Source organism: Raphanus sativus, chromosome 6 (assembly GCF_000801105.2).
Source record: "Raphanus sativus cultivar WK10039 chromosome 6, ASM80110v3, whole genome shotgun sequence".
Classification (NCBI taxonomy): domain Eukaryota; kingdom Viridiplantae; phylum Streptophyta; class Magnoliopsida; order Brassicales; family Brassicaceae; genus Raphanus; species Raphanus sativus.
In genome coordinates, this window is record NC_079516.1 from 5,967,064 (window position 1) to 5,981,691 (window position 14,628).

At 33.5% G+C, this 14,628-nt stretch overlaps 3 protein-coding genes and 1 pseudogene across 3 annotated transcripts; all 4 read left to right on the forward strand.

Moving 5' to 3' along the window:
- Nucleotides 1-1,905: 1,905 nt before the first annotated feature.
- On the forward strand, nucleotides 1,906-3,271 carry LOC108807684 (putative F-box/kelch-repeat protein At3g17570). The gene is made up of 2 exons (XM_018579942.2): nucleotides 1,906-1,994; nucleotides 2,311-3,271. The coding sequence occupies exons 1-2, from the start codon at nucleotides 1,906-1,908 to the stop codon at nucleotides 3,269-3,271; spliced, it is 1,050 nt and encodes a 349-aa protein (XP_018435444.2).
- Nucleotides 3,272-4,241: 970 nt separating this feature from the next.
- On the forward strand, nucleotides 4,242-5,402 carry LOC108807685 (putative F-box/kelch-repeat protein At3g17570). The gene has a single exon (XM_018579943.2). It carries the CDS (start codon nucleotides 4,242-4,244, stop codon nucleotides 5,397-5,399), a length of 1,158 nt encoding a protein of 385 aa, XP_018435445.1. The 3' UTR covers nucleotides 5,400-5,402.
- A 2,496-nt stretch (nucleotides 5,403-7,898) lies between these two features.
- Nucleotides 7,899-9,301, forward strand: LOC108807686 (putative F-box/kelch-repeat protein At3g17570; annotated as a pseudogene).
- A 2,834-nt stretch (nucleotides 9,302-12,135) lies between these two features.
- Nucleotides 12,136-12,813, forward strand: LOC108813381 (uncharacterized). The gene has a single exon (XM_018585920.2). The coding sequence runs from the start codon at nucleotides 12,271-12,273 to the stop codon at nucleotides 12,517-12,519; it is 249 nt and encodes an 82-aa protein (XP_018441422.1). The 5' UTR covers nucleotides 12,136-12,270; the 3' UTR covers nucleotides 12,520-12,813.
- Nucleotides 12,814-14,628: the final 1,815 nt, after the last annotated feature.

The window sequence follows — 14,628 nt, forward strand, 5'->3', positions numbered from 1 at the left end:
ATTTTTGCAATATTTTTTAGTTTTGTTTTTGTAACAGAAACATTTTTAATTAATATGAAACTTTCAATGTAAAATTTAGAGTTTTTTGTGAATTTTTAGATACATATGATAGATTTCGACTAAATTGGACTCAACAAATATTTGTAAACTTTTGGTTTGGTTTTGGACAGAATATTTTTGGGTCAGTTCCGATTCAAGTTTTTGAATCCGGCTAGACATTAATTCGGTCCAAAATCAAACCGAAAGTTTACAAATATAAAATTTCGGACCTGTATCATGTGATAGAGAATGTGTTTTTTCAGGTCTTTGGGTCGGGTTTGGGCCGTTTTTTTCCGGATCTGGATTTTTCAGATCGAAAATATCTGGTCCAAAACCAAACCGAGAGTTTACAAATATAATTTTGGATATGTATTGGGTCCAGATATTTAGCCTCTGAATAGTATATGAAATATCCAAACTCCATTTGAAAATTCCTTAAAAATACACATACTAAATTTCCTTTGCTGAAAAAATACATAAACTTTTTAGGCTTCCCGAAAAATACACGAACTAATTTTGGTTGTCCATAAAATACATGAACTTTTTAATCAGAGTTAACGGCGTCTAACGGCGTCTTACTATTCTGTTAGTCACTGTTTACACCGTTAAAATCGAGGTGTGAAACCTTCAAAATTCAAAAGTTCGTGTATTTTATGGACAATCAAAATTAGTTTGTGTATTTTTTGGGAAGCCAAAAAAGTTCGTGTATTTTTTCAGCAAAAGAAATTCAGTTTGTGTATTTTTAAGGAATTTTCCCTTTCCCTGGTGATCTTAGCTTATTATAAATTATGTAACGAGCAGTACAATCTGTTCAAACGTCAAGAAAAAAAAAAGATTTAAACTGAATGAAAAATGATGTGATGAAATGGTGATCCTGAAATGATCTAAAAGACAAAAGAAAACCCAGTTAAATAAATGCCTTTTGCCCCACACAGGGTGTGAGACTGATTTTTCAGTCATATAAAAATGTCTACACCCATGTCATTGTTAAAAGATATAGCTCGGTTCTTCCACACGCAGCCACATCTAACGTGTAAAATCACAGTAAAAAAAAAATTACAATTCTAAAACAAACAAAAAAACAAAAAATTACAGCATCAAATCAAAGGATAGGCCATAGATTCATAAAACAGAAATTTCTGAAACTTTTTCTATATTTTCAATATTTACTAAAATACTTTTTAATACTGTATGAGCAAAAGATCTATCGAAATATCCATTAATAAATATAACAACATTGTATATTTGATCTACCATATATATTGAGATCAAAAATTCATAAAACAGAAATTTCCAAAACTTTATGTCTATATTTTCAATATTTATTAAAATACCTTTTAATATGAACAAAATATATCTGTCAAAATATCCATTAATAAATAGAACGAGATTCTATATTTAATCTACCATAACATGTTGAGATAATAGATTCATAAAAAAGAAAATTTCAGAACTTTATTTCTATATTTTCACTATTTATTAAAAAAATATAGTATAAACAAAAGATCTATCAAAATATCCATTAATAAATAGAACAAGATTTTATATTTAATATATCATAACATGTTGAGATCATTTGCATTTCTTCAATGGGGCAACAATCCAGTATTAACCAATCAAAATCATAGGCGTTCATAATTTTGATAGATTTATTAATGTTAAGAACAAAATTTTGAGATTTAGAGCCTTTTAATATGAAATAATCCAAATATTTAGTATAATTATTTTTATAAATAATTAGATTATTATAAGCCTGATGTGAAATTAGTTAAAACTCTAATCTCTTCTCTCTTTCTTGTCTGTTTAGCTTTCCTCTCGCTTTCTCTCGCTATCCTACTCTTTTTACTCCTTGAGAGATCAGCTTAGATGGTGACTCCCAATCTTCCATGGGAACTGGAATCAGAAATGCTTTCTAGGGTTCCACCCACATCTGCTAAACAGCTCCGATTAACTTGTAAACTATTAAAGCCCACACCAAGACTCATCTTATGATCCAATATGAAGTGTTTGGTAACCATGTAACTAGGGTTATAGACTCATATATATATGTCGTTATCTGTTCTTAAGATGTAACTTTGGCTGCTGTAATTGCAGCCTCTTTCGAATTCTATTTCATGAATCAATCGATCTATTTTAGTTTTTGGTGACAACTCTAAGTTTATCTCTTCCTTTTATGTTTCTTGCACAATAAAGCTTTATAAACTATTTTATTTTCTATCTTTCAATAAAGCTCTTATGAGCTCAATCTTTCTAGTTTCATAAACATTCACATAAACGATGGTACGCTTTATTCAAAGATCCTATATTTATCAAGAACCACTTGGGCAAAGCAGGAACACAGATGATCTTAAAGAATGATGACTTAGTTTATTCATTCAGCTTCGGTTTCCACGGATATGATCAAGTCATTAAGTTTACAGGTAAACTTAAGAGGCTAAATAATTCAGAAGATGTCAAGATATCTACAATCTCTCACTGTAAAGGTTTATTATTATGCACGACCGAAGACGATAGACTCGTGGTTGGGAACCCTTGTACTGGTCAAACCAGGTGGATCCAGTTGAAACCATCTAGTATCAGTTACGCAAAGTCCTTTCGGTATCATTTAGGATACGAAAACAACAACAAATCGTGGGAGAGTTACAAAGTCTTGAGCTGTAGCCATTATCATCACAAGACTCCAGGTGGCTGTGTTAGACAAGGTGCCTTTGAAATATACGAGTTCAACTCTGATTCATGGAGGGTTACTGATGCTATTAGTGGTGACTGGTCTTTTCTCTGGGGCGTTGCCAAGTCTTTAAAGGGAGATAGTTACTGGTTAGATACAGGGTATGAAGACCCTATGAATAATTGTATACAAAGATTTGATTTCACAGCGGAGAAATTGGAACGTCTCTCTCTTCCATGTCAGGGTGACGAGCATAGTGAAGTTTTATCTTCTGTAAGAGAAGAGAAACTTGCGTTGTTGTGCCAGTACTACTCACGTAATACAGGTTCATTTATGAAGATATGGTTGACCAATACTAATACTGATGAGGCCAAAGATTTTTCGTGGAGCGAATTCTTAGTAGTCGATTTTGGTATGGTAGATAGGCCGGTGGTGAGGAGTTTATTGGTGGACGAGGAGAATAAAAAAGTTATGTGTTGTGATACATACTATCTCAATTACGATGAACCGAGGACCAGAATTTACATTGCTGGAGAGGATATATATACACAAAAATGTCTTTAGAGAGGTCTAAATGAATCACTATCACCTTCCCTTTCTTCACCTCCACTTCTCGTCGGTTATGTTCCGAGTTTGGTTCAAATTCCGACAAAGGCAGAGTGATCCTTGTCGCAAAAGAAAAAGAAAGTGATTAGCTGATTTAGTCGGTTATCAAACTAGAGTTGTTTCTATTTATTCAGTTAATAAAAAAAGAGTATCTGGCTTTACCTTTTTTTTTCTTCTTTGTACACTTTTTGCTTTAGAATCTTTTTTTTTTGTTGATGCCATAGGTCATCAAGTTTAGCATTCTTGTCCAAAACAAACAATATTTACAAGTTAGTGGCGTTCATGTCTTATACGCCATGCAAACAGAATACACACGTAGTTGCTTCAGACCGATCTTCACTTTGACCCAATCAGTCCATGATTCATCCTTAGCCGCTCTTCCTCGATAGTTTCTTTATCACAACACACTGTTACAATAGCCATAAGCACCAAAGATACAACAACCAAACGGTACACTCTTCTCCCCATACACAACATATTGTTACAATAATGGCCTTGCAAGATGTGACTATCTAATGTGAGAAATTTTACAAGCATGGACTGTAAACCATCTTTGTAAGAAGCCTTAAAGAGATTGAGTGAAACCCAAACCCAAATCCGGCAGCCTATTAAGGAAGACTAAACAACTCAATCTATATATTATAACTAATAAAAACGGTAATGCAAAATGTATTATTAACTAAATTATGTCGTAATTTTTTTGCGCATTTTCCTTTTCTCGAGAACCTTCTTTCTTTGACTACCACACCCTCTCTCTCTATATACCAGTTGTGCATATTACAAAGTTAAAACCCTAATCTCTTCTCTCCTTCTTGTTTGTTTAGTTAACCTTAAGGCCCTAATATCTCTTTGCCTTCCTCACGCTTTCTTACTTTCTCTTCGCTACCCTCTCTTTTTATATTCCTTGGGAGATCAAGTCAGCAAAACAATGGTGACTCCCAAACTCCCATGGGAACTGGAATCAGAAATACTTTCCAGAGTTCCAATCACATCTATAAAACAGCTGCAGTTAACTTGCAAACGATGGTATGTTCTATTCAAAGATCCTAGATTTATCGAGAAGCACTTCCAAAAAGCACCAAGGCAGATGATCTTAAAGAATGATGAATCGGTTTATTCATTCAGCTTCAGTTTCCATGGAATCCACAATCAAGTTACTGAGTTTACAGATAAACTTAAGAGTCTAAAGGATTCAGAAGATGTCAAGATATCTAAACTATTTCAATGTGAAAGTTTATTCCTGTGCACGACCGAAGACAATAGACTCGTGGTTTGGAATCCTTGTACTGGTCAAACCAGGTGGATCCTGTCGGAACCATCTAGTAACGATTTCCCAGTGCACCATTGCTATTATTTTGGATACAAATACAACAACAAATGGTGGAATAACTTCAAAATCTTGAGCTGGTTCCATTATTATGATCCCATTAACCAGCGTTACAGAGCTGGTAAATTTGAAATATATGAGTCTGCCTATGATTCATGGAGATATCATGGTGCTATTAGTGATGATCGGTCTTTTCTTTGGCTCGACGTTGCCATGTCTTTAAAGGGAGATGCTTACTGGTTAGATTTAGGGATTGGAAAACCTAGCATACTCAGATTTGATTTCACAACAGAGAGATTTGACCGTCTACCTCTTCCTTCTACGAGTCGTGAGCATAATGAGGTTGTAGTTTTGTCAACTGTCAGAGAAGAGAAACTTGCGTTGTTATGCCAGTACTCAGGTTCACTGAAGATGAAGATATGGGTGACCAATGTTAAGACGGATGATACCGAAGATTTGTGGTGGAGAGAAGAAGAAAAAGATTTGTCGTGGAGCGAATTCTTGGTAGTGGATTTAGGTAGGATTATGATAGATGGTATGCCAAAGGTGAAAAGTTTCTTGGTGGACGAGGAGAATAAAAAAATCATGTGTTGTGATACAGACCGTCACGATGAACATAGGACAATAATTTACATTGTTGGAGAAGATACACATGAAATTGTCTATAGAGAGGGTCCAAAGGGATCAGAATCACGTGTTTCTCCACATCTCTTCAGTTATGTTCCCAGTTTGGTTCAAATTCCAGACAAGGAAGAGTAATCCTTGCTGCAAAAGGAAAAAAGATGATTAGCTGATTAAGTCAATTATCAAGTTATGGTGTTTTCTATTTATTAGTTAATAAACAGAGTAGCTGGTTTTTCTTTGTTTTTATTTTCTTTTTTTGCACTCTTTTTGCTTTTGAAAAAGAAAAACATTTTCTTGATCTTACTCGATTACAATATTTTTTTACGGCTGACCGATCTTGGTGAATTTTGCATAGTTATGTTAAAATGATGAAAGAGAGTGTCACAATCAAACACATTTGTGAAGCGATTTAAAGGCTTACTTTTGATCATCATCCATCTCACTGTTTCGTGACAGAGTCCATGTCCAATGTCTTACTAAATGAAAAGTATCTTCTGACAAACTTCAATTAACAGTTGTTATATAGATGGGTGCACTACAAGAAAACATCACTAACTCCGAATACAACTAGCAAGGTGTTATATAAATAGCTTTACAAGATGCAAGTTTTTTAATGCATTTATGCATGGGGGTCAATTTTGCTAGTAAAGCTAGTGTTATAATTTATACTACTTGCAGGCGCAGCCAAACAATTTGACTCATAAGTAGGGATGTCAATTGGACACTCTGTCCATGGACGTCCATGTCCAAATTAATATGGACTAATATGGACATGCCCAAATCCGTCCAAAATATTTTGTTGTCCAACTGGACAACGTCCAAATACGCCCAAAGACCAATGGACAAGATCAGATGGACATGGGCCGTCCAAATTATTAAAATGTCTAGGGTTTTTAATTGGAGAAAAATTATTTTTTTCATTTGGCCGTCATTCTTATCTCTCGATCTCATATCTCTCGATCTCAAGCTCTCCATGACTCAATCTCTCTCGATCTCGAGCTCAAACATGTAGTTTTAATCTAAATATCTGTTGTTATATATAAAATTTAGAATCTGTATATTTTTTTACATCAAGTGGGCGAACTGGACTCCATGGACAGTCCAACTGGACATGGTCCTATTTGGACATGGACTACTTGGACATGGTTCTATTTGGACATGGACTATTTGGACATGGACCTATTTGGACATCAAGACCAAAAACGCCCAAAAAAAAAAGTCCATCTGGACATGTCCACTTCCTTCCGGACAGCCCAATTGACATCCCTACTCATAAGTCAGAGGCGAGAGTTCCTCTCCTTCCATATATAATAGATAGTAGCCTGAAAGATCAGCTTGACAATAGTTTTGAATATTTTTATCCCCCATAACCTGATCTAACCATGCAACTATCTCAAGCTTGATAGGGAAGATCAATCCTGCTCTAGCCGTTAAGCCCCTCCAAACGGCTTGGGAGAATTGACATTCAAAGAATAGGTGAGATGATGACTCTGCATCTGTTCCGCAGAGCAGACATTCAGCTGGGACTATTAAGCCCCATTCTCGAAGCCTGTCTCTTGTCGACATTCTCTCTCATGACAATCCAAGTGATAAAAGCATGCTTGGGAATCCGACTTTTGAACCAGACAATTGAATACCAACTAACTTTGGGAGGGTCAGGGTGAAGCGACCTCCAAAGTTTCGAAGCTGAGAAATTTGACGATTGATCAGTGAATCAGTGACACGGAAATTCATAACATTTTCCTTAGTCGCACGAACAAAGTAATCACAAATATTGTATTGCTTTTTTCTTTCTGTGTTTGGTTTCGGGTTAATTAAAATTCTTTTTTACTTGTGACTATCTATTTGAGAGTTTCTTTCTTGACCATTATACTCTCTATGTTTATAAATAAATGTCGTTTGACATTTTTTCACACAGATTAAAAATATCAACCAAATATATGTAAATTTTATTAATAATATTTTTGACTATTTGAGATAAATAAAATTATTTATAAAATCAATGCAGTTTGCAATTAATATTCAGCTGAAACCGAAAGCGTTGAAGTTGTAAAGTGACATTTTTTGTGTAACAAGAAAAAATATTAAAATAACACTTTAAAAATAATAGATAAAACACTAAAAATTGAATCTTAACAATTACACAAAGTACAAGCTATATACTCCAAAATTACACATAATTTCTATACACTTATTAAAAATAATAGATAAGACACTTTAAAAATTGAATCCTAAAAATTACACAAAGTATAAGCTTAAAATGTATTTATATGTTCCTATATAAATTTATTTGTATTAATCTTGGTATCTTATAGTTTCATATTCACTACATAAGTAATAAATTCAGATATGATCGACCACTACATTAGTAACACAAGGCTAAACAACCAAACATCTAATCTAATAGTTTATTTATAATTTTATTTTCTGATTTTATAAATCAACAACAAAAAACATAATCCGCGTTTTAACACAGTTAAGAATTAGTTTGCATTGAAATTGCAAAATAACATTTTTTGTGTAATAAGAAAAAAATGTTGAAATAACACTTATCAGAAAATATTTATTAGTTGAGAATTTCACGAGATTTAAAACCCTATATCTCTTGTATCTTTTCGTTTGTTTAGTTAGACCTAAAGCCCTACTTTCTCTTTGCCTTCCCCACGCTTTCTTACTTCCTCTCAGCATCCTCTCTCTTTATTCCTTGGGAGATTGGATCAGAAAAAGAATGGTGATTCCCAAACTCCCATGGGAACTGGAATCAGAAATACTTTCTAGGGTTCCGCCCACATCCGTAAAACAGCTACGACCAACTTGCAAACGATGGTATGCTTTATTCAAAGATCCTATATTCATCAAGAACCACTTGGGCAAAGCAGCAACGCAGATGATCTTAAAGAATGATGAATCGGTTTTTTTCATTCAGCTTCAGTTTCCATGAATTATTCCACAATCAAGTTATTAAGTTTACAGGTGAACTTAAGAGTCTAAAGTATCCAGAAGGTGTCAAGATATCTGACATCTTTCACTGTAAAGGTTTATTGTTATGCACGACGGAAGACAATAGACTTGTTCTTTGGAACCCTTGTACTGGTCAAACTAGGTGGATCCAGTCAGAACCATATTACCCAAGGTGCTATTTAGGATACGAAAACAACAACAAATCGTGTGATAGCTACAAAATCTTGAGCTGCAGCTATTATTATCGAGGCAATATCAGAGCTGGTAAATATGAAATATACGAGTTTAACTCTGATTCATGGAGGGTTCTTGATGCTATTAGTGATTATTGGCCATATCTTTGGCACGACCTTGCCATATCTTTAAAGGAAGATACTTACTGGCTAAATTCAAAGACTAATGAAAACCCTAGCATAGTCAGATTTGATTTCACAACAGAGAGATTTGAACGTCTACCTCTTCCTTCTAGTAGTGATGAGCATAACGAGTATGTAGTTATATCGACTGTCAGAGAAGAGAAACTTGCGTTGTTATGCCAGTACTCAGATAGTACAGGTTCAATAAAGATGAAGATATGGGTGACCGATACTAAGACTGATGAGGCCAAAGACTTATTGTGGAGCGAATTCTTAGTATGTAAGGTTGTGATATATGGTATGACAAGGATAAAGAGTTACTTGGTGGACGCAGAGAATAAAAAAGTCTTGTGTTGTTATACAGACGATGACTATAGGACCAGAATATACATTGTTGGAGAGGATACATATAAAAATGTCTATATAGAGGTTCTACAGGAGCCACGATCACGTGTTGCTCCACGTCTCTTCAGTTATTTTCCGAGTTTGGTTCAAATTCCGATGTCAGAGGAATCCTTGCTGCAAAATAAAAGGCCGCAAAAGAAAAAGGTGAATTTAGTTAATAAACAGAGTAGCTGCCTTTTCTTTGTTTTTTCTTGAACTCTTTTTACCTTTGGAAGAAGATTTGGTTAATCTTACTCAATTACACTATTCTTTATGACGATCCTGGTGAATTTTGCATATTTATGTGTAAATACCAAAAAAATGAAGAGAAGAAAACAAAGGAGTAGGAAGCTAACTAAGAAGGTTGGTGAAAATATCATCACATTGACAAGGCTTTAATTGCTATCCTGTTACCATTTATCTACACATAGCAGATCTCAACATCTTCTAATTCTGTAGCTTGTGAGGTTTCCTATGTTCTAATTCGCTTTTTAAAGTATAAACTATTTGGAGAAGAAGTTGATGACGATTTCTTACTAAGTTTACATCAGAGATTTGATACATTGACAATTACATGCTTTATTATGCCCACCCCTACTAACACAGTAATATCACTACTTCTTGCCCTCTCCTTTAAATTTGCCATCTCGCAAATATCAATTGTATAAAGTACAATGTGCCTAACACTTCAAGTTTTCGGGTACAGCAAGAATCAGTACAAGCATATATTACATACAAAACAAAATTCAGTGGTATAAATCCTCTTTTCGTTAGAAAACGTGAACATATAATATAATTCAATGGTCCAAGCTCTTATATAATCTTATCTTAATTTTTTGGAAACATTACACACGTACATGTTATAAACGTAAATGGATATGCTAAAGAGATAACAAGAGCAATTCCATACAGTCAAATTAGAACGATTCGTCCGATGCGTAGGGTGTTTCTGTTTATTGCATTACAATCAAAGCTTTTGTAATTTTCTTGAAATATTTTTTTATCTTGTTTTTCTTTATATATCATCATGAATTTTATAATGGGATAGCGAAAATAATATTAAGAGGAACAAACCACATCTATAAGTTATAATCAATTATTAATCCCCCAAAACTTTATAATTAACCATCTTATTGAAGTATTAAAACCATCGTGTCTCGTCTCGAGGGTACCTCCAAATGTGATAGAACCACGAACCAAATCATGTTCTGCAATATTTTAAATAGTTCAAAAATATATTAACATATTAGTTTTTATCTTGGTATTATAATATTATAATATCAATTATAAGTTGAGAGAAAGAGACAAGATAATTATGCACCAATGAGGAAAGTCTGTTAGCTGTCATGTAGGATGCTATAGACAAATTAAAGGAGGAGAGTCACATTTATAATAATTACGTAAGAGTAATAAAATTAATAAATATAAGATAATTTTAGTTCATTTTTTAATTCATACTTATCATAGATTTCAATTTTTAATCTAACTAAAAAATATTAGAGTGGTCTATCCATTTATAGAGTAATTTTTTTTTACTATTGATGTAGATTCATTCGTTAGCGAATTAAACAACAAATTCTATTGTAACGAGAAGATGAAACAAGCACTAACAATCTACCATTGTTCCTCTCATGCAAAAGATGCTTTCTAAATTGTTCTTAAACCAATAACAAAAGAAGAAAACTAAAGCATTACTTTTAAGCAACGTCAATTTTACTTGCATAAATGCAGAATGTATCTATAACTCTCCGTGCAGCTCCGCCGCGGCTAGTGGACCAACCCACACCCGTTCTCTAGGTCTGTGGGTTCCATCCTATTTTATGCTTCATTAATTTTTTAAAACTCGAAATCATTGTTTACTGACCATGCAATCACCACATGACTTTTGTTCATGCTTTGATCTCACTCACAAGCTATTGCGAATCACTTTCCGATGGATCACTTATCCTTCCACTAGTCCAGTACAAACACGTTTAACTTTAGAATTATAAACAGATGTATACTAAAAAAAATACACACACTTTAGTGACATAGATAAATAAATCAATTTTTTTAAGTTTTTCCATATATCACAACTTTTGATGTTATAATATCATGCATATGAAAAATGTGGTAATCTGGACCTAGCGTGCATACAGCTGAATTATTTTTCTTTTATCTCAAATAGTCAAATAAGAACTAAAAATACTAACTGAAACAGCCATATGCAAATTCTGATTAAGAAATGGTTAACAATGGTAATGGTTTAGACTATCGAAGAAAGAAAAGCTTGTGTGAACAAAAGAACTGAGAAAAGATGCTTTTGTTCTAAGTTGCGTACAATGAATTATTTATATATTTATGAGGTTAAGTGGGTGAACTATACAGTGGTGATATATGTATATTTAAGAGTAAGAAAAATACTACATATATGAGATAGTTTTAATACAAATTAAGAGATTGATGGAAAGAGGGTAAGAGATAGCGAAGCAGAGAAACATGTGGGAATCACATGGTATATTACTGACCAATCTGTGCCCACCTCAATCCTCCAATCATTGGTCAATCCAATTTTATACATTCGTACCGTTTTCTAACCATCCAATGTAATCAGCAACACACATATATCTCTCGCTCATGAAATTATTGCTTTACTAGATTTAGCTATTGATGAGATAGCAAATATAAAGAAATTGATGTAAAGATGGATGATAAATAAATAAAAAAGGGAGATGGGCATGGGTACATATAATACTGTGGGAAGTAGATGGGGATGAAAAAAAAATCAGAAAGCGTTTGATGATGTAATTGTCAGTACCAAGGAGTAAGGCAAACTCGTGACTTCATTTGCTTCTCATAAGCATTGGTTTGGATAGGTTCAGTTTGATCCGGTTTGGTTACATGATATTAGACACAACTTGAAGATTTTGAATCTAAGTTGTGTTGTAATGTACTAATGTGTGTGTGTGTGTGTAAAAAAGAAGATATCACGTGGGGAGGCATGTGGGAGGGTAGGGAGAGGCCTAAATGAGGTTAAATGGATAACAAAACCTTAAAAGTAAAAACAAAAAAACAAAGTGATGTTTCTTGGAGGCTCTGTTATTGCGGATATTGCCTCTGGGAATCCTCTCTTCCCTTTGCTTTACCTTACTAATCCCTCTTAATTAATAACTACTAATATAATATGCTTAAGAGAGAGAGAGAGAGAGAGAGGGTGTATGTGTATAAATACACCCAACAAGTCGTTCTCGAGCTCCACCAATCCGATTCTCTGATTGGAAGAAGAAGGTTTCCTCTTTTCAAGAATCGAGTAAACAGAATAAAAAATGGCATCATGGAAGAAAACAATAGCAACACCATTCAAGAAGGCAGCAACACTCTTCAACCAACCGCAGCAATCGCCACAAAAGGGTTGCCGCCGTGGTGGAAGAATGGATGCGAAAGCGAGGGAAGAGCACGAGAGGAGGACTGTACAAGAACTTCAAGGAGAAGTCATGGCTTGTGGATACGACGATGTTCTCGTCATGTGGTCTATTCTTGACAAATCCAACTCCTTCAATAACCTCACTTCTTAACCCCAAACCAAACCCCAAAACATGGTTTTCTTTTCTCCTGTTGTACATATGTTAAAAGCGGTATTAGCTCGCCATAGCGGTCACATCCTTCTCCTCTTCCTACTTATCCTTTCTTATTCCTCGGTCGTGGCTTTTTCTTAAGGTCTTCTGGTTTTTTTTCTCTACGAACTATCGTCGAGGATTTAGATGTTACTCTTTTCTCTTTTCATAATCCTTCTGATTATGTCATGGTGGGATTTTTTTTTTTGAGGAAAAAATGTTTATTTTGAGTTCTATATCATTTGCTTGAGATGATTGGCATTAATTTTTCATGAGTTCTCCATAATGTAAAAGCCATGTATTGACGACCGACGTTAAATTATTAATCAGAATAAGAAAACTTAGAAAAGAGATCCACTATTGTGACTGAATATGAAATAGGACTACTGTTATACTGTTCTCTTAGAAGTTGATTGCTTTTTTGTAACGATGCATTGCTTCGGACAGACACGGAATCGAACGATTTAAGCCGTTACTCTGCTCAGTCAACAAAAAAAAACAATTCGGTCTCAAGTAGACTCAACTCAATAATCACAAAGAGAATATTAATTCAACAATCACAAAGAGAATATTAATTCTAAGGCCATCATCAGTAGAAGGTATCTTGGTGTTTTTAAAGAACTTATTGATAAATAAATAGAAAAGAGATGAAAGAGATGAAAGAGAAGAAAATCGTCTATCACAGGAGAGGCTTTATCAAAGTGCTGGAAAACTCATTCGCCAAATGTCAACTCAACCCACTTTTACATGCATACGCTCAGATGGTCTTTCAGTTTCAGTTAGGTGTACTGGAGAACCTTCATTGAAGGTCTTTCAATAGGATTCTACACAATAAACAACAAAAAGAAATACAAAAGAAATACAAAACAAAAACTAGAAAGCAAAATAAAGTATCTCATTTGAGATATTCATTTTTCTTTTGAAAAATCATTACACATGTCATTTTACAATTGAGTTAGTTTTTTTAATTTCAAATTTAACTAAATACTTAATTTAATGATTTAATATTATACATAATTAAATATTCTCACTGTGGCGTGAAAGGAATAGCAGACGTCATGGGGAAGCATCACAAGATCCGACCTACTGGTATCTCTCATTGATAAGTACATCAGAAACCGAATCGACTCGTCCAGAGAGAAACTTCATGGACAATTATGCTGAGACAACGCAGCTCTGGTTCGCAAGAGATGATTTTGTCACTGGGCAAATGCTATACAATATTTTTTTTTGCTTAAACATTTCAAAATTATTTAGCTAAAAGACACATTTATTGTAAAAAATATTTTTCTATTCAAATAAATTTAACATTCATTCAAAAAATTAAATAGTTTCAAGAGTATCTAACCAATGCTCATGTTCTTACTAGCAAAACCTATTCCCTATATATTAAAAGAGAAACACTTTTAATATCAAATCTATTAAAACTGAAGTACAAATAAGATTTAACCCTGACTTTTCCTAAGTATTTACAATCTAATGTCATTGATTTAAACCATATTTAACACTTAAATCAAACCACCTAAATATAATTTAACTAGCTAACCAAACATTACATTTATACCACCGATTTAAAAAAAAACTTACCAAGTAAATCTTCCCATCAAGTAACATCTATTTATTATATACCTAATTAAGCAAATAGATATCTGAAAAAAAATCGTTACTTCCAAATTATATTAGATTTGTTATATGGTAAAAGAAAGAATATTCTAAATTATATCCACCTACAATCAAGCAGTATCTAACTATTAATTAAAGTGTTAAATACCAATATTACTCGGTTTCTAAGCAAGTAATTTCCTTATATATATATATATATATATATATATATATATATATATATATATATTTTGGTATAACAATATAACTTTATTCTTCTCTGTTGTTACCTTGGTTGGTGCTCTTTTAATTTCGTTATGGACTATATATGTAACATTAAGTATAAATTTATAGAATAGAAAGTTTGGCGGGTTTTTTACATATTGTATATGACCAGATGTTAAAACATTTTTCACGAAAGTCTGAGTAGTTTCAGGGCCATATCAATCTTTGTTATATACTTTGGCA

Bases quoted from the DNA above. Each gene is read 5' to 3' on its own strand.
- LOC108807685 (XM_018579943.2), top strand. From the start codon at position 4,242: ATGGTGACTCCCAAACTCCCATGGGAACTGGAATCAGAAATACTTTCC.
- LOC108813381 (XM_018585920.2), top strand. From the start codon at position 12,271: ATGGCATCATGGAAGAAAACAATAGCAACACCATTCAAGAAGGCAGCA.
- LOC108807684 (XM_018579942.2), top strand. From the start codon at position 1,906: ATGGTGACTCCCAATCTTCCATGGGAACTGGAATCAGAAATGCTTTCT. The intron at 1,995-2,310 runs TAAACTATTAAA...TAAACATTCACA, and splicing joins AAACAGCTCCGATTAACTTG to TAAACGATGGTACGCTTTAT.